The sequence below is a fragment of the Lynx rufus genome, unplaced genomic scaffold, assembly GCF_022079265.1.
Source record: "Lynx rufus isolate CCGP_SWC_20201006 ecotype Redwood Valley unplaced genomic scaffold, mLynRuf1.p SCAF_1, whole genome shotgun sequence".
Lineage (NCBI taxonomy): Eukaryota > Metazoa > Chordata > Mammalia > Carnivora > Felidae > Lynx > Lynx rufus.
In genome coordinates this window covers 6,365,860-6,388,323 of record NW_025814823.1, presented here as the reverse complement: position 1 = coordinate 6,388,323, position 22,464 = coordinate 6,365,860, and the positions used below count along the sequence as shown (strand labels likewise).

Sequence of the window (22,464 nt, the reverse complement as noted above, 5' to 3'; positions counted from 1 at the left end):
AGGAAGTTCTTTTAGTGTTTTGTTTTGTTTTGTTTTGTTTTGTTTTGTTTTGAGAAAAGGAGACCATGCATGCAAGCAGGAGAGGGGCAGAGGGCGAGAGAGAATCCCAAGCAGGTGCTGCACGGTCAGCGCAAAGCCCGAGGTGGGGCTCAAACTCAAGAACCGTGACCACAGCCTGGGCTGCAATCAAGAGTCAGACGATTATCCCACTGAACTACCCAGATGCCCCGGAGGTTCTTAATTTATCAACAACAAAAAAAAAGACACAGAAATTGAGGACCGCATACTTCATCTTTTGCCAGCTGCTGCAAGCCAACAAGTGACTGAAGAAAATGGGAGAAACTATATTTTCCTGATGAACGAGACTAAAATGTTGCAAATTACAGTATTCAGTTTTGCAAACAGCAACTTACTTCAAAAGCTTAATTTTACGCGCTCTTGGAAGTGGCAAGTCCATTAATAGCGAAACTAAAATCATTCTGAATTGAAGACCACGCTGAGCTAAGTGTAATTTATTCATTCTTTACTGACAAAGGATCTACTTATGGATTTATCGGTACCATTACAAATTCGTGTCCAGGTATGTCAGGTTGGGAAGTATGCCTCTAAGCTGCCGAAGCAGTCAAAATTATGCATGGATTTTCAATTGTATTCAAAAGCGACGATTTACTGGCAACAACCACCGTTGTCTGATAGGAGTCCTTTCTGTAGAACAAGAAACCAGTCCTAACAAGGCCCTTCAGAAATTTTAGTGCGCACCCCTAGCACCTCGATCCTGATTGGTCGAGATTCTGGCTTTTCACTCACCACTAAAAATAACAAGTCTCCTTGGAAAAATGACTGATTCTAGGGCCGAGGGTGGATAAGGCCAAGAGGAGCTTAGCACACCTTTTGCTGTGCTTTTCTAAAAACATACAGGAGTACTCAGAGAGTGGCAGAGTCAAAAGGACACAGGGGCCCGCGTGAAAGGACTCCCACTGGCCAAATCTGGGAAAATGTGAGCATCAAAATAAGTAAGAAAGATAATGGATGATAGCCCACAGAATAAAATGAGAATCCATGAGTTCAAACTGATTGAATGAATGAATGACAAGAGAAGAAACGAAAGCACTTACAGCAGAATTCCAACTAATAAACGCAGAATTAGGGAACCACAAAAATCACCTTTCTGCAACCACCACAACAGTAAGTGTTTGGGGCAAGAATCATCAAGGGATGCTAAGACTAGTGGAAAGCAGTGGATGAAAACAGGCTATTACAAAGTCTCAATATGTTTCCCCACAGATCCTTACCAATTACAGAAGGAGACACAACTTTAGCTACGGAAATCTACGGACAAAACGCCAACATGACGGAAAACAAAACGTGAGCGAAGTCACCATGGGCAGTTACGGGACAAGCAGAGGATGTGTGCTTTGTGAACAAATGCACTGAGAAGGACGTACTATCACTCTGTCACAGTCTTGCCGATTTCCTAAATCTAATCAAGAGGAAACCTCAGGAGACCCAGACCAATGGACATTCCACAAAAGAAACGGCCAGTTCCCTTTTCAAATATCAAATCATCAAGTCAAAGAAAGACTGAGGCCACTTCAGGCCGAAGAAGAGAATTAAATATATATATTATACTAAACATAAAATATATAATATTTTAAAAATGCTAAACATACACATAAAATATTAAATATATATGTGTACGTGTGTGTATGGGAGAAGGGAGGGCAGGAGGAAGAGTCTCTGAGAAAAAGAATATGTAGGTGAAAGTTTGAGAACTCGTTACTGTTTTGATCTTTTTAGAAGTCTGAAGTCATTTCAAAATAAGGTAAAAAAGAAACCTTATTGTAGTGTTTGCGGTGAAGTCCAATGACCACTGAGTTCCATAAAAATACCAAGTTATAATTTGGGGGCCCTAAGGATTTTCCCCCCTTTTATTTATTTATTTTTTAATGTTTATTTATTTTTGAGACACAGAGAGACAGAGCATGAACGGGGGAGGGTCAGAGAGAGAGGGAGACAACAGAATCTGAAACAGGCTCCAGGCTCTGAGCGGTCAGCACAGAACCCGACGCGGGGCTCGAACTCACAGACCGCGAGATCATGACCTGAGCTGAAGTCGGACGCTCAACCGACTGAGCCACCCAGGCGCCCCTTTTCCCCCCTGTTAAAGTTTTATTTTCCTTCTATGAAAGCAATCCATGCTTATTATAAAAAATACAGAAAACACGGAAGAGTAAACAGTAGAAAGAAATGGCCCCAAGCCCAATCCATCTACTGCTGACACTCCGATTTCTTTCTTCTGTCTTCGTTGTGTTGACCAGTCTGTGGAAAAGCCAAAAAACCTAGTGAACACCTTATGACTGAAGTGTCTCTGGGAGTATAAAATATACACTCATGATAGAAAATCTGGAAAACTCAGAAAAGTAGAAACGTCACCCACAGGCAACCGTGGTGAACTTTTCTGTACACTTCTTCACAATACTCTTTCTAGCATTTCATAAGAACTAAGATAATAGAAGCTGACTGTTAAGCATATTCAGTTTACTCAGCAAATATTTCATAAACACCCCCCTCCGCACCGGGTGCCATCCCAGTCGCCCGAAGGAACGCGGCAGCGAACACAGCCACAAAGCTGACGTTACACACAGGTAACACACAGGTGACACGTCACGTGATGATACGCGCTGTGAAGAAAGTAAGACAGCGAGGGCGCAGAGAGTGGTAGGAAGGGGGTGCCCCGCAGGCGGTCACCAAAGGCCAGGGAAACGTACGCGGATCTCATCTCAGGGAGGAACCTTCCAGGCGGAAGGCAGAACCCCAGCTGGTGTGGGAGGGCGGCCTCAAGGAGGCCAATGTGGCTGGAGTCCGGTGAATGGAGGGAAAAGTAGGAGACGAGCGCAGGCAAATAAGTTCCTTCCCTGTGAAGTGGGGTGATGAGTGGCGTGGGGAGACCAGACCGGAGGCCGCTGCTGAGCACTGAGGAGGGACACCGTGGGGGCTCAGCCGTGGAGGTGCCAACAGGTGTAGAGATGTGCTCCCTACTCCGAAGGTATGCGGTAGGAGAGAAGGGGGTCACAAATAGAAAAGAACTGGGGGGGGGGCAGGGAAGAAAGAAGAATGAAACAATTCTGCTTTTGACATGTAGGGTGTGAGATGCCTCAGAAAGCCAAGTGAATCAGGGGAGCCTGGGTGGCTCTGTCGGTTAAGTGTCGGCCTCCCGATCTCAGTTCAGGTCTTGATCTCAGGGTCGGGAGTTCAAGCCCCACGATGGGCTCTGCGCTGGGTATGAAGCCTACTTTCAAAAACAAAAACCCGAGTGCAGATACCTCGTAGGCAGTTGTGTACACAAGTCTGAAATCTAGGGAAGAGGTGAGAATTGAAGACCCACGTTTGGAAGTCATCGGCGTAAAGACGGTGTTTCAAGTCATGAGATCGCCTAGTGAATGGGAACAGCCAGAGAAGAGTGTCGGTGACCGAGCCCTGGAGTGTTCCCACGTGCAAAGGTATCATCAAAGGAGACTAATAAAGAACAGCTTGTGACGGAGGAGAAGCACCAGAGCGCGCTGGCCCAGAAGCCAGGTCAAGAAGTTTGCTCCAGACTCGAGACTAAGCACTGGGCTTGGCCATGGGGAGGTCCCTGGTAGTGCTTGGGACAAGCACAAATTTTAAGTGTAGAGGGGACAAGACTTAATGGGGACAAGAGAAAATGAGGGAAGTGAAGGCAGCGGAGGAAGGAAGGTCCTTTCAACGTATCCTGCTGTGAAGGGGACCAAGAAATGGGGAAACAGGTAGAGGACGGTTGGAGGTTTAAGTCGAGAGATTTCTCCATATTTTACTATTTGGTAGAAATGATGGAGGCAGGGAGGGGAGAAAGATACTGCAGGAAAAAGAGAGGGTGAACGCCGTCCTGGAGCGAGCAGGAGGGTATCGGGTCCGGTGTGTCTGAAAGAAACATCAACAGTCACCATTTGAAAGGAGGGTGACCAGCACATCCGGGTTCCGTCTGGTATTGGCCGACCGAGCTGGCAGAAGGGATGTCTGGTTCTCCTCTGGCTGCTTTCCTTTTCCAAACCAAGTAAGAAACAAGTCGTCAGCTCAGAGGGGAGGTCTGAGGTGGAAAAGGTACAGAAGAGGCACCCTAAGGGCAGGGAAACGGATTAACGAAGCAATTGCAGCAGGATCGCAGAGCAACATTGAGGGCTCACCTGAGCAACGTGCCCACGGTTTTAAATCCCTCTTCTTTTCCAACATAAGCATTTAAAGGTGCAAATTTCCCTCTAAGCACTGCTTTAAGGAAATCCCAGAAATACATGGTTCATTATCACACATTAGAAACAGTTTCTAATTTCCTTTTTGATTTCTTCTTCGACCCAGGGATTATTCTAAAAGATCCTGCTTCATCTTCTGATATGTGAGAATTCTCTTAAAAGATTATTATAATTACCGTCTCATTACCACCATACTCTTCAAGATGTCAATCTGTTAAATGTAGTATTTTATGGCTGAGCCTATGTTCATCTTGGTGAACGTTCCATGTGAACATTAAAAGAATGTATATTCTATAATTTGGGAGTTGAGTGTTCTATAAAGGTCAATTAAATCAGATTGGTTAGTAGTGTTGTTCAAACCATCTACAAATCTACATATATTTTAAAGAGAGAGAGCGTGCAAGCAGTGGAGAGGGGCTGGGGGAGGGGAGGGGAGGGGAGGGGAGGGGAGAGAGAGAGAGAGAGAGAGAGAGAGAGAGAGAGAGAGAGAATATATCTTAACCAGGCTCCACGCTCAGCACAAAGCCCGACACGGGGCTCAATCCCATGACTCTGGGATCGTGACCTGAGCCAAAATCAAGTGTGAGATGCTCAACCGACCGAGCCACCCAGGCGCCCCAAACCATCTATATTCTTACAGATTTTTGTCTATTTTTTTTTAGCATTCACCGAGAGGTTTTTGTTAAAATCTGCAACTGTCATTCTTCATTTGTCTATTTCTCCCTTTTGGTTCTATTGTTACGCCACATTCTTTTAAACTAAAATGTAGAATTGTGAGTTCTTGACAAATGAGCTCTTATCACTATGGAACATTCCTTCTTTCTCTCTGTTTTATAGTTTACTTTATTTGACATTAATATAGCCACATCAGCTTCCTTCTGCTTTATGTTCACATGGTATAGTTTTTACGTTATTTTCTTTAAATCTGTGTCTTCATCCTTAATAATGCATGTATTTTAGTCTTGCTTTTTTACCTAACCTGATTAAGCTCTGCCTTAAATTTTAAGTGGGTATTTAACATGTTTCCATTTAATGTAATTCTTGATATGGCTGGGTTTAATTCTGTCACCTGGGTATTGGTTTTCCATTTGTCCTTTCTGTTCTTGGTTCCTTTCTTCTTCCTCTCCTGCCTTCTTCTGGGAAAACCAAATGATTTACCTCGGGGTTCCATCTATCTCCTCTGTGTGTTACCCTGGAGGTTACCGGAAATTAAAACAGGCATCCTTAACTCATCACAATGTACTTTCAAATAGTACAGTATTTCAAAACCAATGTAAAACACAGCAACATAGGTTCCATTTCCCCACTTCTACTCTTATAGCTCTTACTGCCATATATTTTAATTTCACAGGGTATGAACTCTACAATAAACTTTCAGCAGTCAACAGCCTTTAAGCAAAGAGATACAAATATATCATTTTAATGCCCATTTTTCTTTAGTCCCATATTTACTCCTTCTGTTGATCTTTATTCCTTCTTGCAGATCCAGGCTACCATCTGGTATCGTTTTCATTTAGCTTAAAGAGTTTTTCTAGCATTTTTGGTAATGGAGATACACTGAAGATGAATTCTCTCAGATTTTGTCTAAATAAAATATGTCTATTTCATTTCCATTTCCCTTCATTTCATTCATATTTCATTTCTGGTCTTGTGTCTGATGAGAATCAGCTGTCATTCTTAACACGGTGCCCGCCCTATACGTAATGTGTTTTTTCCCTCTTGCTTATGATTTTCTCTTTACTTTCGTTTTTTCAGCAATATTACTAGGATGTGACTAAATGGGATTTTGTGTAATTTACACTTCGGCAAATTTGCTGAGCTTCTTGAACCCGCTGGTTGGTATCTACCATCAATATTCAAAAATTCTCATCCGTTATTTTGTCTACCTTATTTTTGCTCTCTCCTCTCCTCCTGGGACTCCAATTACATACGTATTAGACCCTCTGATATTAGCCCATATTCTGGTGGTTCTGTTCTTTTTTTTTTTCTTTTTTATCATTCGGTGTCTCTTGTGAATTAGTTTGAATAATTTCTACTGGTTTGTCCCCAAGCCACTTCTGCTTGTGTCCATTCTGCAAGTAGGACCATCAAGTGAATTCCTTTATTTCTGATACTGGCATTTTCAGTTCTATTTATTTTCTCTATAGTTTCCATTTCTCTGCTGAAATTCCCTATTTCTGGGGCGCCTGGGTGGCTCAGTCAGCTAAGCGTCTGACCTCAGCTCAGGTCATAATCTCACGGTTTGTGAGTTTAAGCCCCATGTCATGCCCTGTGCTGACAGCTCGGAGCCTGGAGCCTGCTTCGGATTCCGTGTCTCCTTCTCTCTCTGCCCCTCCCCTGCTCGTGCTCTGTCTCTATCTCAAAAATGAACACTAGGGGCACCTGGGTGGCTCAGTCGGTTGAACACCCGACTTCAGCTCGGGTCATGGTCTTGCGGTTCATGGGCTCGAGCCCTGCATCACGCTCTGTGCTGACGAACAGCTCAGAGCCTGGAGCCTGCTTCAGATTCTGTATCTCTCTCCCTCCCCCGCTCCCCTGCTCATGCTTTGCCTCTGTCTCTCAAAAATAAATAAATGTTAAAAAAATTTTTTTAATGAACACTAAAAAAATTTTTTTAGAAAAGAAATTCTCTATTTCTTCATGTATGTCAGTCACCTAGTTTTTTGATCTATCCTCCAATATATTTTTTTAACTCTTTCTTATAACTTCAATCTCTCTGCTGACATGACCCATCTGTTTTTGAATCCTGTTTGCTTTTTCCATTGGCATCCTTGACATATGAATCAGCTCTTTTAAATTCCTGGTCTGATAATTACAACATCCCTACCATATCTGACTTTGCTTCTGATGCTTCCTCTGCCTCTTCAAACTGGGTTTTTTACCTTTTAATTTCTTTTTTTTTTTTTTTTTTGGTGAAACCCAGACATGCTGTACAGGGTCAAAGGAAACTGGGATACGAAGGCCTTTGGTGACGTGTTGGGAAGGTGTGGGGGGAGGGAAAGTGTTCTAGAGTCCTATGCCCTTTGGTTCCAGCTTTACTGATGTGTAACGGACAAAACTGTATATATTTAAAGTGTGCAATGTCATGATTTGAAATACATATAGTGAAAGGATTACCACAATTGATTAACATACCATCACCTCACAAACCTTTTCTTTTTTTTCTTTTTTTGGTGAGAACCCCTACCATCTACTCCTTTAGCAAATTTCAAACATACAATCCAGTATTTTTAGTTATGGTCACCATGCTGTACATTAGATCCCTGGAACTTAGTCATCCTGTAACCGAAAGCTAAAGGCTTGTACCTTCTGACCAGCATCTGCCTGCTTCCCCTCCCCCACAGCCCTCACCCGGCAACAACCATTCTACTATTGGTTTCTAGGAGTTCAATTTTTTTTTTTTTTTTTAAAGATTCCGCACATAAATGAGATCATACAGTCTTCTCTGTATGGCTCATTTCACTCACCATAAAGTCCCCCAGGTACATCCATGTTCCAAATGGCAGGATGTCCTTCCTTCTCCTTGCTGAATAAATACCCCACCGTGTCCACGTATATTCCCCATCTTCCTATCCCTTCACCTACTGATGGTAGCCCTATGACCCGGTGTCAGTCTTTCAGTGAGCCTAGGCCCCCGGGTCTCACTCCGCTCCCCCTTAGATGAGAAAGGAAGGCGAGAAGGGGCTGGAGTAGGTGGCCCATCAGTTTCCTCTGATGGAAACTCAAGGGGATTCTGCTCTAATGTTTACCGTGAGAACAGTAGGGCACCTGACAGTGAAACTCACGGAAGTGTGGAAGCCCGACGAAGAATGAACCCCCCCACCCAGAGCTTTTAACTCTCAAACTTGTTCTCACTGAGCCCTCAGCAATTCACCAGTCTCTCCACACGTGGGGGCAGTGGTTTGAACTGTGACCTCCGTTCTCTGATAGATCGAAGAGAAGCTTCTGGGTTTTCAATTTGTTCAGCTTTTTCTTGCGATTATTTATCACCAATCATTTCTGAGCCCCTTCAATGCCAGGTTGGAACCTGGAAGTCACCTTCAATATAGTTTTCATAGCATTTTTCAGCTACTCCAAAACTGGGGTCATCTATGGGTCCTGCGGCCACCAGTTGCTTTTTCTCTTAATTATGAAGTCACATTTTTCTCCTTTTCTGAATGTCTTGTATTTTTTTCACTGGACAAGGTATATAGAACAGTAGAAATGAGATAGCAAATGTTTAGTCTTATACAAGGGCACGCTTGACAGAAGAATGCTACTTTAGGCCGCTGATAATAACAATCATGTTCCTAATGTGGGAGTGAGCATAGCAAAATTTTAGAATATTAAAAACCTTTAAAATCTTCCCTCAAAGTTTTTAGATGGTCGGCTTTAGTAAAGCAAAACAATTAGAAAAACATCTAGGGATGCCTGGGTGGCTCAGTCAGTTGAGAGTCTGACTCAATTTCAGCTCAGGCCATGATCCCAGGGTCATGGCATCGAGCCCCATATCAGGCTCTGCACTGGGCGTCAAGCATGCTTGAGGTTCTCTCTCTCTCTCTCTCTCTCTCTCTCTCTCTCTCTCTCTTTCTGTCCCTCTGCTCCTCTCCCCCACTCCTGCACACTCTCAAGAGAAGAAAGAAAGAAAGAAAGAAAGAAAGAAAGAAAGAAAGAAAGGGAAAGGGAACCATCTATAAATCACATAAGCCTACATACTCATGAAACAGGAAGGATACAGATGATAAACCAGAAGTTCAATGATAGGACTAAACATACAGATTTGGCTGGACTCTCCAACTTGTGTTCCTATGAATTATCTTACATTTAAACTCTGCTATGTAGAGGTCCATCTAGAAAAAGGAGAAATGAAAAACAATCTAAGTCATAATTACTTCTATAACGCCTGTAAGGAAGTATTTCTGATATTTCAGGTCAAATGATGGGTCCGCAAAGTGCCTGAATTCCTAACAATCCTGCCTCTCGGGAGGGGAGCCTCTTACACTTGCCTCCAATTTGCTGACAGAACTTTTATCTCATGGTTTTCCTAAGTATACATTGCTCACCTCCCTTCACTGGCTTTCTGTTTGAGTCCACAAGAAATGCAAACATTTATCTCAGTTTGAAGCATTAAAATTTTTAAAGTTCTTGCTGTTTCTTCCAGTCAACCTCTATCCAGATACAGCAGTACGTTTTCTCCTAACATAGCCTTTTAACCCTGGCCTTACACTGCATGGAAATGTACTTGTGACCTATTTCTTGTACCTACTGCATTTGGGTATCTCCCCTTCCTCCCCCATATCCCCCTACAAACATCTTAGAGATCTATTTAGTGCATGCCTTCAAAATATTTAGATCTCTATTCTGAGTAGAACTGCACTTGATATAATCAATTAATCTAACTCCAAATTTTAGATCTGATTAGATAAACCAAAGGTGAGCAAGCCCTTAAGGTAGTATTTTTTTAATCTTTTTTTTATATTTATTTATTTATATTGGAGACAGAGAGAGAACAAGTGGGGGAGCAGGAGACAGAGAGAGAGAGAGAGAGAGAGAGAGAGAGGGAATATCCAAAGTGGGCTCCAGGCTCTGAGCTGTAAGTACAGAGCGCCACACAGGGCTCAAACTCACAAACCATGAGATCATGACCAGAGCCAAAGTCAGACACCTAACTGAGAGCCACCCGGGTATCTCCCCATTAATAGGTAGTATTTTTTATGCTGATCTAGCATTTGGTTTGATATGAAACAGTATGCATCACAAGGATTATTAGTAAAAATATTAATCATTTATTAAAATCTTTGAGAAGTCGACAGATCTCCTTTCTTATTCATGCAATTACCTGAAACACTGAAATTAACAGAAAAATTGATTTTGTAATAATTTTTTTAATTAATTTGTTTAATGTTCATTTATTTTTGAGAGAGAGAGACAGAGTGTGAGTAGGGGAGGGGCAGAGAGAGAGGGAGACACAGAATCTGAAGCAGGCTCCAGGCTCTGAGCCGTCAGCACAGAGCCTGACACGGAGCTCGAACTCACGAGCTGTGAGATCATGACCTGAGCCGAAGTCGGATGCTCAACCGACTGAGCCACCCAGGCAGCTGATTCTGTAATAAGTTTTTAAAGGAGAGGTATATTTAAAATGAATGGTGTCTCAAAAAAATTTTTTAATACAAAAAATAACCGGAGATGTATATACTGGTTTATACAAGAATTTATGATAGTGTCACCCCTTAACAAAGAAACAATTTATATGTCCAACAGTAGAAACATGGTTAAATAATTACGGTATATCAATATAATAATCTCTAGCCATTAAAAACTATGTCCTAGAAGAATCAACAAAGATGCTTACTATATATTGAGTACAGGATACAAAACCATATGTATAAGATACAATTTTTATGAAGATGTATACAAGGCATTACCGATTACCTTCTCTGATTAATGAAAATTTTGCAATTTTTTTTTCCTGTGTGCTTTCCTGTGCTCTGTAAGTTCTCTGTATAATCTCATTAATGCCATCTAATACAAGCAAAAACCTTGGGGTGGGGGGTGCTGCACTAAAGGTCTGATCCCTTTCTTTGTGACATCCTGGGAGGCTTCTTCAGATGGGAAAAGAAAGACCATTATTGTTACAAGAACAAAGAGAAAAGAAGTAGTAAAAAACAGCCTAGAGGTATTAAAGAGGATTTATGTCATCCTTGGCACAAATGTCCTATATTCCCATGTCCTTTTTAATGCAAATTATATTAAAATTACATTATAATATCAGTAGGAATTTGATTGCAAGATACTGTAATTTTAATTGAGCAACTAGCTGATAGGAACAAGAGTACTCAGATTATTAATCAAGCAAAATGATGAAAAAGCACTGATTTAATTGCTACACTAAACTGTCATTATTTGAAGGAAAAAAAGTCAATATTCCATAGTTAGAAAACCAAGTAATACACTATTAACCAAAACTGTTTAAAAAAAAATTTTTTTTTAACGTTTATTTATTTTTGAGACAGAGAGAGACAGAGCATGAATGGGGGGAGGGTCAGAGAGAGAGGGAGACACAGAATCAGAAGCAGGCTCCAGGTTCTGAGCCGTCAGCACAGAGCCCGACGCGGGGCTCGAACTCACGGACCGCGAGATCACGACCTGAGCCAAAGTCGAACGCTTAACCGACTGAGCCACCCAGGCGCCTCTAACCAAAACTGTTTTTTTTTTTCAACGTTTTTTTATTTATTTTTGGGACAGAGAGAGACAGAGCATGAACGGGGGAGGGGCAGAGAGAGAGGGAGACACAGAATCGGAAACAGGCTCCAGGCTCTGAGCCATCAGCCCAGAGCCTGACGCGGGGCTCGAACTCACGGACCGCGAGATCGTGACCTGGTTGAAGTCGGACGCTTAACCGACTGCGCCACCCAGGCGCCCCACCAAAACTGTTTTAAATAATGGCTTCCCTGTCTCCTCCCACTTCCCCCAGATCACTCCTATTAGAAGTCAGGAACACACAAAAGAAAAAAAAAAATCTGAAAATTACTAATTCCTTATTGGAGAAAGCTTTGATCTTTTAACTATAAGGCGATTCAAGTTACAAATCTTTTGCATTTCTGTGACTGTTCTTAAACTCATTACAATAATCAGTATTTTCTCATTGAAAAGATTTCATTTCCCTGAAAAGCCTGGTTAAAAAAATCTAGAGCTGACAAAATTTCTCACCCTTTGAAGTCAAGTGTCTCATCTGGATATAATGGGAACATGGTACTTGGTAAAAACCTATAGATTTCCCAGAAGTTATGCAGAATTTTAGGGGCTTCAGAGGTCTATTTGGTCTCCAGGACCATATTCCTTTCTTGATTATGCAAAGTCAGTGATATCTGCATGATGCTGAACTGCCCCAGACACGTGATGAGAATCAGAATGATCTGGTGAAACGGGGCCTGGATTTCTAAGTCTTCCTTTTTGGAAAAGAGCAACCAAATTCCTGTGGATTCCTGGTCTGTTCTTCCTCCCTTGCACCTACTGGAGAATCAGTTACCCTGGACCATCGCAGAAGGTCGCCCAGGGCAAGTCTCTGCTGTTCAGGCGCATAGGAGTGTGTGTGGGGTCAAGGCAAATCCTTCAAGTTCCCATGGGACTCTGCCCACCGTGGCCTGTGTAGATGGAGTCCAGCCTCTCTCTGTATGGTTCATGAGAAGTTCAGGTGATGTCATCACCCGCTCCTAACCTGGGGAACCCCCACGAGGGGTGGTCATGGCGTGTGGGACGGTGGGTAGGGAAGCAGGAAAGATTAAGACTTATCTGGGCCTACTGCCTAATGGGATAAAAAAATAGATTCCTTTTTGACTTTATCTTGGGAATTAATACTCAGTAGAAGACTCTGAATGACAGATTCATGCATTCCTAAAACTTCATTTTAAAAATACCTGATGAAGGATTACAAAATTAGAAAATAACAGAAAAACGTAATTTTTAAATTCTGATTCTTCCTAGCAAGTTGAGATCATAAAAAATTAGATCAAAAAATATCTCCTGTCATATAGTTCGACTCCGTGCAAGCCCCCCCAAAATGGAGTCACCCCAAATGGAGCGGTCATTTATTACACGTGTGAGTGCTAGAGCATCGTCACAGTAAGTGCATATGCTTCCTGTTCTATGACATCACCGCCAATTATATATGCTTTTAAAATTCCACGCAGGTACCAAGTCGATTTTATTTGCTGTGCGTTGCACCTAGGGGATCCCGAGTGAACAATCACTCATGAATAAATCACTAGTAACCGACAACGTGCTATTCTACTACCAGTAAGTAACTAGGTGTATTAGTTTCGTACAATTACATCCTTGGCCTACGTATCACTACAGTCCCCTTTCCGGAAGTCTCTTTGGGCGCAAGCATGGATCACGAGGAAGGGGAAGGTAGCAGGTGTGCTCTGACGATGCCCGACCACCGCCCCCTGAACTGGAGGGAAAGCTCCCCCACGCAGGTGTAGGGACCAGGTGCTGCCTCCGCCAGGCTGCGACCTGCGGTCTCTCTCCCCGTCAGCTCCTGTTTCTGCCCATGCTTTCGCCTGCCTTCACCAGCTGGCTTCCTCTGCCTTCTCTTAAACTCTGCCCACAACCCCAGCTTCAGCTTGCGGGTGGCCATCACTGCTTCGGTCCTGGGGGACACTTCAGCAGCAGGTCCCATAATAACCTAGCGAGCTCGCCGTGTTTCTTAGGTCAAACTTCCTGCAAGCATAGGGCTGACCCGGCTCAACGTTTCAATGCGGATACACGGTACCAGATTCTCTAGATCACACTGCCAGGGCACACTCCAATCATCATCTCTGGGGGGATTCCTAGCGCCTTGTTTTAAAGCACCCCAGGTGATTCTAGCAGGGACAGGGCTGGGACCCACTGGGGCAGCCTAACTAAGGCTGACTGTCCTTGAGACCGGTCGGTGCCCATCCCTGAGTGGATTAGGTGGGTGCGATGAAACCTAGCGGTCAGAAGTCTGAAAGGGATGTCACTGGGCTAAATCAAGGTTTTGGCAGCGCTACGTTCATCCTGGAGGCCCCAGAGGAGAATCTATCTCCTGGTCTCTTCCACCTTCCAGAAGTGGCCCGCGTTCCGCGGTTTACGATCTCTTCTGCCATCTTCTAAGCCGGCGACGGCTGATTCAGTCTTTCTCACATCACATCGCTCTGATGTGGGCTGTTCCACCTCCTCCTTCCACGTTTAAAGGAACCCTGGGATTGCACTGGATAATCCAAGCTAACCTCTTTCTTAAGATTAGCTGATTAGCAACCTTCATTTCCCCATCATGTCACATAGCGTATCCACAGGTTCCGGGGATTAAGACGCAGACATCTTTAGAGGGGCCATTCTTATTCTGCCTCCATGAGCAGACTACGGGGAACAGAACATAGAACATGTGGGGTTTGCTTACAGACGCCATAAACACAACCAACAACATGAGGCTGAGTGTTATTACAGCATGAGATGCAGCCTGACCACTAAAACTTCAACGATTTATGTTGGTTTCCATCTTTTATACTCTACGTCAACGGACATTTCAGCCATAAAGACAAGAGACCAGAGTGTTCTTACAAAAACATTATGAATTCAAACAGAAACATTTCTAGCCTTCGATAATTTACCAGCTATTTTCCTGTAATTATGCCAATTTATACATTTTATCAACAACCGCTACTCAAAATCAATTGTAATTAGTTTAGATTCCGAAAGATATCTATTTCGAAACAGATTTTAAGTAATTTTCAAGTTACTTTTGCCTCAGCCAATGATTATAGATATATGAAAAATATAACAACACTGTACAATTCTTTTAAACAAAAAATACTTCTCCAGAATGTTTCTTCTTCAAAATTTAAATAAAATTACTTGAGTGTTTTTTTTTTTTAAATGTTTATTTATTCATTTTGAGAGAGAGAGACAGAGAGAGACAGCAAGCGAGCACCAGCGGGGGGGGGGGGGGGGGGAAGGGGGAGGGGCTCAGAGAGACAGAGAGAGAGACAGAGAAAACCCAAGCAGATTCTGTGCTGTCAGCACAGAGCCGGACACAGGGCTCAAACCCATGAACTGCAAGACTGTGACCTGAGCCGATATCAAGGGTCAGACACTTAACCAACTGAGCTCCCAAGGCACCCCAGAAAGTACCTGAATGTTCTTAAAAAGCATATTTCTATGCTTGAGGCTACCAGTAGGTGGAATTATGGAGGATTTTCTAATTATTAACAGAGCTTCTGGAACATTTTACTGTGAAAACCCGTCACCCAAATGCGGTGTAAACCATCTAAACCAAAAAGGAGTGGGACAAAGTAAGATAACAAGATCATTTTATAAATGTAAGAGTTAGGGGGAAAACATTCTGACTTCAAGAAACTTTGAAGGAAAATGCATTTTTGTGAATATCTGAGTCTTAAGAAATGAACTATTTCTTGGGTGTTTCACCTTCATATTCAAAATGAAAATAACAGAAAGTCCTTTCTTCCTTATATTTGCTTGCGTTTATATACCTGCACATGTAATACATACACAGTGTTGTATATGTAACAGTTTATCTGTTGACCTCAATTCGGAAGTTGGTACCTGCATTTTAGTAAGTGAAAATCAGCAAATCTCACTACTTTTTGGCTTTAATCGTCAATTCACTTGTAGCATTAGTTAATCAACAAATACTTGAGCACCTACTCTGTGCCAGGCATGTTACAAGTGTTAACAAGTTTTTAATTTATCCCGTTAAAAAGAAAAAAATCAGTCCTGTCCAAGCTTAACAAAGTAATTCACATTTTTAAAAAAAAGTACCAATCATTTAATCCTCATTTAATAAGAACCGACACTACTTTGAATCCACAATTCGGTCTTATCTAACAATCTGTAAAAGGGTCAATTTGAACTTTACGTCTTCAGCACATAAAGTTGGTATCGTAAGACCAGTGAGTTATTTCACTCTGGGAAAATCGGGAGGGGGCGGGGGTGGGCTCTTTCCTTCAAAGCTGCGGTCTCTTCTTGGGACAAAACTAACGACTGAAGTGAAACCCATGTGCTGACGTTAAAGTTCGTCACATGCCATCGGTAATCAGAAAAAAGTGTTCTAGACAGAAGATGACTTACTTAGACTGCTGAGCTGGCGTATGATAGCAGCAAGGGTACTGTTGGTTACACATTCAAGTTCACTGGTAATCCCCTCCGGTAGGGCTCCCCGGCACAAGTGCCGGGGCTCGATGTTCCTCTTCACTAAAGGCATGGCTCACGATCTGAAAATCAAAAAGACATTTTTTTAAAAGCTCACAGTCACATTTTAAGAAACTTAGAGTTTTCATTATCCTTTCTACGTGAGACAATCAGCTAGAAACACAGCAGATGTCGAATTAATTACATAAAAGTTTATCGATTGCCAAGATATATTTAGCATACAACCCGACTTTTATAGAAAGATAATGTAAGCAAGATTTCTAGTAAAGTATGAATGACTGAATGCATGCATTTCCCTCCCTCTCTACTAACATGATGAGAGATCAAAAAGGCGTAAGCCCAGAAGTGCTAAGGGCAGGAAAGGACACAGCGGTCCCAAACTGGACAGAGCCTAATCAGATGAAGACACAGACAAGGCCATACCCTGGAGGCCAATGAAGGGAGAAAGGAAGTGAGCCCACTGCCCACCTTCCCCAACAACAGCTCAGGAACAGAAGGTGACAGGTATGCATAAAATGGACAGAGGTGGGGGGGAGGGGATGGCTTCCCAAGTGGGATAAGCTAATGAACTAGATGAACCACAAGGATCTACACGAAGGAATATGACAACAGGAGGACTAGCTTTTAAAAATCCATTTACAAATTCCTTCTCCCTTCCTGGGCTGCCTCCACTCCACCCTCCCCGGCATGTTTTACTTTCTGGTGAACTCCAGGATTTGGACTTGAGACACAAAGCAGAGCTAAAGGTTGGGGTAGGAAATGCACTGAGACCAGGGGTATTCAATCAAAGTCTACACTGAACGTAAGACGGGGCTTCTCCCTACACCCTCGTTCCCTGGCTGGCTTCTCCACGTGGCTCCCAGAGCCCTGGCAGCCTGGTTTTTACTCCCACCCAAAGAGACTGGGACATCCCTCCCTGGGAATACTGGAAGAGAGATCTACAAACATGGGACACTGCGCCAGGGCTTCCCCCTACGCAAAATGCCAACCAGGTCACCCACCAGTTACACCTGCCAATGATCTCTCCCCGCACAATTCCCACATGGCTTTTAATGCCCCGGACATAAGAATGCACAGTGAAGGATCACCAGACACTTCAGGAAAGCTTTCCCCAATGTGGGGAAACCTGGAAATCCTCTTCACTTCTCTCCGCAAAAAGTACATTATAAATAACATGAAGTCTCAACTTTTTGTTTAAGGAGGCATATAGAGTTTCAAACCTGCTACTTAGACAACCAACCTACCGCTCATACGACAGTAGAAAATCCAGTGACTGGGACATAACCGTTATTTTGACAAGATCATCATATTGGCCAACTTGGAGGTACAGAAACACAAGAGCCTAGGATGTTGGTCAGCGGTCAAACCTGCCCTGAAGTGCCAATCTGGAATTCTTGTTACGGGAGACAAATAACATCCTATTTGTTTAAACCACCGTAGTTGGGCTTTCTGTTACCTGGTGTGAAACTTATTTCCAACTGGTACAACAACTGAATGGTACCCTGTACCTAAAGATCCTGGAATGTGGTAAGCATATAATAAATCTTTGCCTTTCTTCCTCCTTTCTTTAAAACTTTTGCTCATATATCTAATAAATACTTACAGAGCACCTACCACCCACCCGGCAGTGTAGGAGGTTGACGATCCAATGGGGAGTCAAAGCAGACAAGGAACCCCCCTTCCCATTGAAGCTCTATTCTACGAGGGAGAGAGACATTGACCCGACCGCGTAGGTTAACAAATTCGGGGTTAGAAAACCGTTTGTGGGGTCAGGGTGCTCAGCTGTCTAGAGTCACGGACAAGCTCCTATGGACGCGGGACCTGAAATCTGAAGGGTGAACAAGGGTCCTGTGTGGTAATGTGGAGAATGAAGCAAAGGAAGGCAAAAGGGGGTGAGAGCTGTAAAGGAAAAGTTCTGTCCAATTATCCAACGTTTAATCGACTATTTCGGCCTTATATCCATGAAGGTGGTCATTCAACACACTGACCCTATTTTCAGATTCAAATACCACTCCCACTGATGCAGGCGCAATGCCTACAGCACATCCCTTCACCTCTCTGTGCCTGTTTCCTCCCTGTAAAATGGGGAGAATATAACAGTCCCTACCTTAGAGAGTGCGAATCTAATGAACGATTACATATATTAATCATTTAGAACAGCCTGAACTGTAGCAGCACTAAAAAAAATGTGACTGATTATTAATTTAATGACCTCTTATATGTTGTTATAATGTTAACTATTATTTCTATCATACTAGTAAAAGGAACGGTTTACTAGCCGACGATAAGGCTGAACCACAAAAGATAACAATATTCGCATAGAAATTATGTGAAAGAAGATGTACACACTCAAGGAAGGAATGCTAAAATATGAAAATTCCAGAGGTCCAAGTCTCAAGGCAAAAAACAGAAGATTTACTGTGAGTTGTCATTTCTTTCTGGAACCACATTAGAACAACAGGACAGGATGGTAACTAATCACAATAAAATGAACTAGAGAGCCAGAATTTGTCATAAGGGAAAAAGAGAAAACTCATTAACAAACTTAATAAAAGCATAGAGTATGGGAAAGAAAACTACTGAAAACGGGGACTCGCTCCAGGAAAGCGAGAAGGAAATTAAGCAACAAAAACCATGCTATCCATAGAGAAGCACGGAGCGATCAGGGGTGGGGGATGGAGAGGGATGTGGTGGCAAAAGCTTCTAAGGACGGCACAGATAAGCTAGCGAACTGGATGTTCTAGAAGACTCTGAATTCTCGGGCAGCCTGCTTATAACACCGACTTGTGAAACTGGCCCAAGTGTGAATTAGCTTTTAAATAATTTCTCGGAAGAGGGATTTATGAGAGTTTGGGGTAAATGTAAGATTTAGGAGCTGAAGGCTACGCATATAACAGGCCCCTCCTGCACATTCGTTCTGTGTTCATCCAGGATGAAATGTCACTCTTTACCCGTATTTTTCAGCCTCTGACATGCCCAGCAACCTTCCCGGTACACCTCCCCCAGCCCACCACCACATCTCTTACGATTTATTCAAATGCACAGAAATCTAATCATCCACGTATCACAGAGGTCCCACCAACATGTCCGAAACACGGCCACAGCTAGTTAATACCTCCCTCCCCTCTTTCCCTGGGCTGGGTCCCCAATATCGGATACACCTGCCATTCATCAGGGCATATGTGGGAGCTACCACTGGCTGTCTGTTTCGAGGGAATCTTGAAAACGCGCACAGGATTTTCCCAATGTTCTCAGTCAGAGGTGCTCATGGCCCTCAGTTTCGTATTTAAGACAGCCCCCTCTTGTGTTCACGCAGTGAACTGTTGGCTCAACACGGTGGGTCCCAGGAGGCTCCATGGGTACTGCGGCCTCACCGAAAGGGCTCACCTAGAGGCTTGCTTAAGGCGTTATTAGGGCACCAAAGAAAAAAAGCTTAAGTCTAAGCGGGTGCAGTACCCACATCTTTTATTTCTGCATTCTGATGCTTTGACATCTTGGAGCCAGACGGAGGTCCCTGGAGGCATCGGTCCTCCGGGGATTAGCCAATTCCTAGAGCTGGTAAACTCACCCAGGAGCTTGCCTCTCATACGCAAACCTATCAACCCACAGCCGCACCTCCTCTATCCGCTCTCACACCCCACGCCACCGTCCAACTGCCCCAGTCACCCGAGGACCAGGTGCCAGACAACCGGGGACAACATTACGCCCCAAAGCCTGCTGAAATTACTCCAAGTGGCCAATCCCAAACCTGCTCAGCCTGCCTTATCCATCCTTCCCCACAGAAACCGCGATAAAGGCTCTCCACGCCAGCTTCCTCTTTCGCTCTGTCTCCAGGTACCCCCCGAACCCGGTGCTTCCCCCCACGCAGTCCCCTCATCTTGGGATCTGTAACATTTACCTTATGGTATCACCTCCTGATCTGCCGGCCAGCCCATATGCCACCTTTTCAATTAGCATACTGTATTTAAAAAAAAAAATTTTTTTTTAACGTTTATTTATTTTTGAGACAGAGAGAGACAGAGCATGAACGGCAGAGGGGCAGAGAGAGAGGAAGACACAGAATCGGAAGCAGGCTCCAGGCTCTGAGCCATCAGCCCAGAGCCCGACGTGGGGCTCGAACTCACGGACCGCGAGATCGTGACCTGAGCCGAAGTCGGACGCTCAACCGAATGAGCCACCCAGGCGCCCCAGCATACTGTATTTTAAGACAACAGGGAAGTGTGAGAAGGATTCCAAGGAAGCAACATGGCAGCGATGTATCTGTGTCCCTGCTTACCATTGCAAGCGAACTGCAGGAGTCTACATGCCTGGCCCCAGGCTAGGACTCCCTCCCGAAGTGGACTAGAAGCTTTCTGAAATCAGGGACTGAGCCTACAAGTTCTGTGTTTCCCACACCGACTTCCAGGGTCCCCAACACAACCTGAGCATTGGAAAACCGTCTGCTGGTTACACGCCGACATGTGTAGGCAGACACGTCTCTGTTTGGCCCTCTCCTTGGGCACTGAGTGTTGTTGTTCCAGTATTTCAGCCCTAATGAATCCCAGCCTTCACTTCTCACGGTCGTTATACGTCTCTTTGGCTCCCCCACACTTGTCTAAATACAAACGATACAACACAGAGAGGAAATGCTACTCTCCTCTCAACTTTAGAAAAATGGCTTTGTAGTTCCTTTGGAAAGTTCTAATTACCTAGCAATGACTGTCATGACTTCCCGATTCAGGGTGAAGTACCCTAACACGTGAATTTTCCCCCGGCCGGCCTTTATTTTATCTGACACTAATCCAGTTTTGAATACACTGAACGGCAGGGTAGAGGTAAAGGGGAAAACGTTGGGTCACTCATTACTCTTGAAAATGCTCTGCAACGACAAAAACAGACACGTAATGAACTAACCCAATTAGTCACCAACAAATCACTTAAGTATGCCTCTCGATTCCTTCGCTTGAAGAACTAGGATGCATCCGGAGCATTCTTCAAAGTCATCCTGTGCGCTAAGAAAAAAATCAAAGATTGCTAATCATACATTTATGGATTATTAGAGGTTACATAAGGTATTGCTATTAAACCTGTAGTTCGCCCAACCTTTCTGGGAAATGTTTCAATTTAGAGACAGACAACCTGGTTCACATAACCGTGAACTAGATTCCAGACGCGGCTGAAAGCAGGCCAGAGCCCTTCCCTGGGAATTCGGAAGCGGGACCCCACACCCAGCTCAGCTGCTGCTCTCTCGAACAGCAGGCATGGGTAACCCCTCCGCCACAGGAAGTGGAGACTGCCACAGTCGCGGCCAAGAAATGAGAACGAAGTCCCAGACAAACTGGCAAAGACAAGAGGCACACAAGGACGCCCCAGGGCTTTGCCCGATCCTCCTCGGAATGCACGGCCAACGAGGAGAGGACACTTCTACCCAACCCCCCACTTCACTGGGGGGGGGTCAGGCTTGCATCCCGGTCTGACGCCTCTTCCGGCCTCTTCTCGCTTCCTCTTTCCTTCCACACCACAGTTCCCGTAACCAAACCCTCGCAGGTATGACCCCATCTTGATGGCTTTCTCTCGAGGACCCCGACAAATAGGAGCGGCTCTGGGAGTGGTTTAAGAAAAACGGGTAGTAATCCAGGGATACGGGGGGCCTCGTGCACAGACCACTGTGCAGGAGAGGAGGCGGCCGCCTTGAAAGGGCAGGCGTGAAGAGTTCTGTCACAAGACTGTGGCTCACCTGCTACGGGGACCGAGCCGTAAGTGACCTGGGAACTGTCCGGTGGAGGGAAATGCCACGACAGGAATAACAGTGTGGACCCGCGGAAGATCCAGAAGGTAAAAAACATCTACAACAACAGCAGGGTTGGCTCGGGGCTGCTAGCCTGCACTGATGGCCTGCGTAAGGGTAATGAGGGACCGAAAGCTGTTAACGAGCAGTTAATGGCTAAGTGAGAGAACACCGGAGCCTTCCTGGTGGGTGTGACCTGTAGTGACCTGAAATGGAACTGCGGACTGGACTGCGTGACAGCTACGGAGCTCAAGATGTTCGAATGCTCGGTCAGAGCAATCGGTTAGTATGCAGATCCAGGCTGCGGTTTTCAGGGACCCTGAGAACTGGAATAGGGACTCCTGACGGATGCCCATGAGGATGCTGGGCGCAAACACTTCCCCACCACCCCCCAGCTCCCTCCGGAAGTGGTCAGCACACCACTGGGGGATGCCGCACAGGCCTCGCCCCCACGGCTGGCAGGTGACCCGCGCGGGCTGCACACGTCCCTTCCCGCGTGCCAGCGGGGGAACTGGTGCCGGGCCTGGCGGGGGAGACTGACATCAGGCAGCCCGGGGAGGACCAGCAAGCGGTGGGTGGCTGTGCCCCAGAGACACAAGCTTCGGGGGGAGCGTGGAAGACAAAGCGTGGGAAGGCTCTGGATGTGGCAACTCTGGTGAAGCTTCTAGGGGCGTGGCAGTTGGGGGCATGCTGGGAGAGCCCCTCCTGAGTAAAAGACACATCCACAAAGAAGGAAGTGCAGCGCCCATTCGGCTGGGCCGT

At 44.6% G+C, this 22,464-nt stretch overlaps 1 protein-coding gene across 2 annotated transcripts in view; it reads right to left on the bottom strand.

Moving 5' to 3' along the window:
• The window catches only part of WASF3 (WASP family member 3), a 41,840-nt gene extending 25,853 nt beyond the window's left edge, over positions 1 to 15,987 (bottom strand). For both annotated transcript variants that reach the window (XM_047074654.1, XM_047074694.1), the window contains exon 1: positions 15,855 to 15,987. In XM_047074654.1, coding sequence (XP_046930610.1) covers positions 15,855 to 15,987 — 133 coding nt within the window. The remainder of the gene's footprint in view (positions 1 to 15,854) is intronic.
• Between the last annotated feature and the right edge of the window lie 6,477 nt (positions 15,988 to 22,464).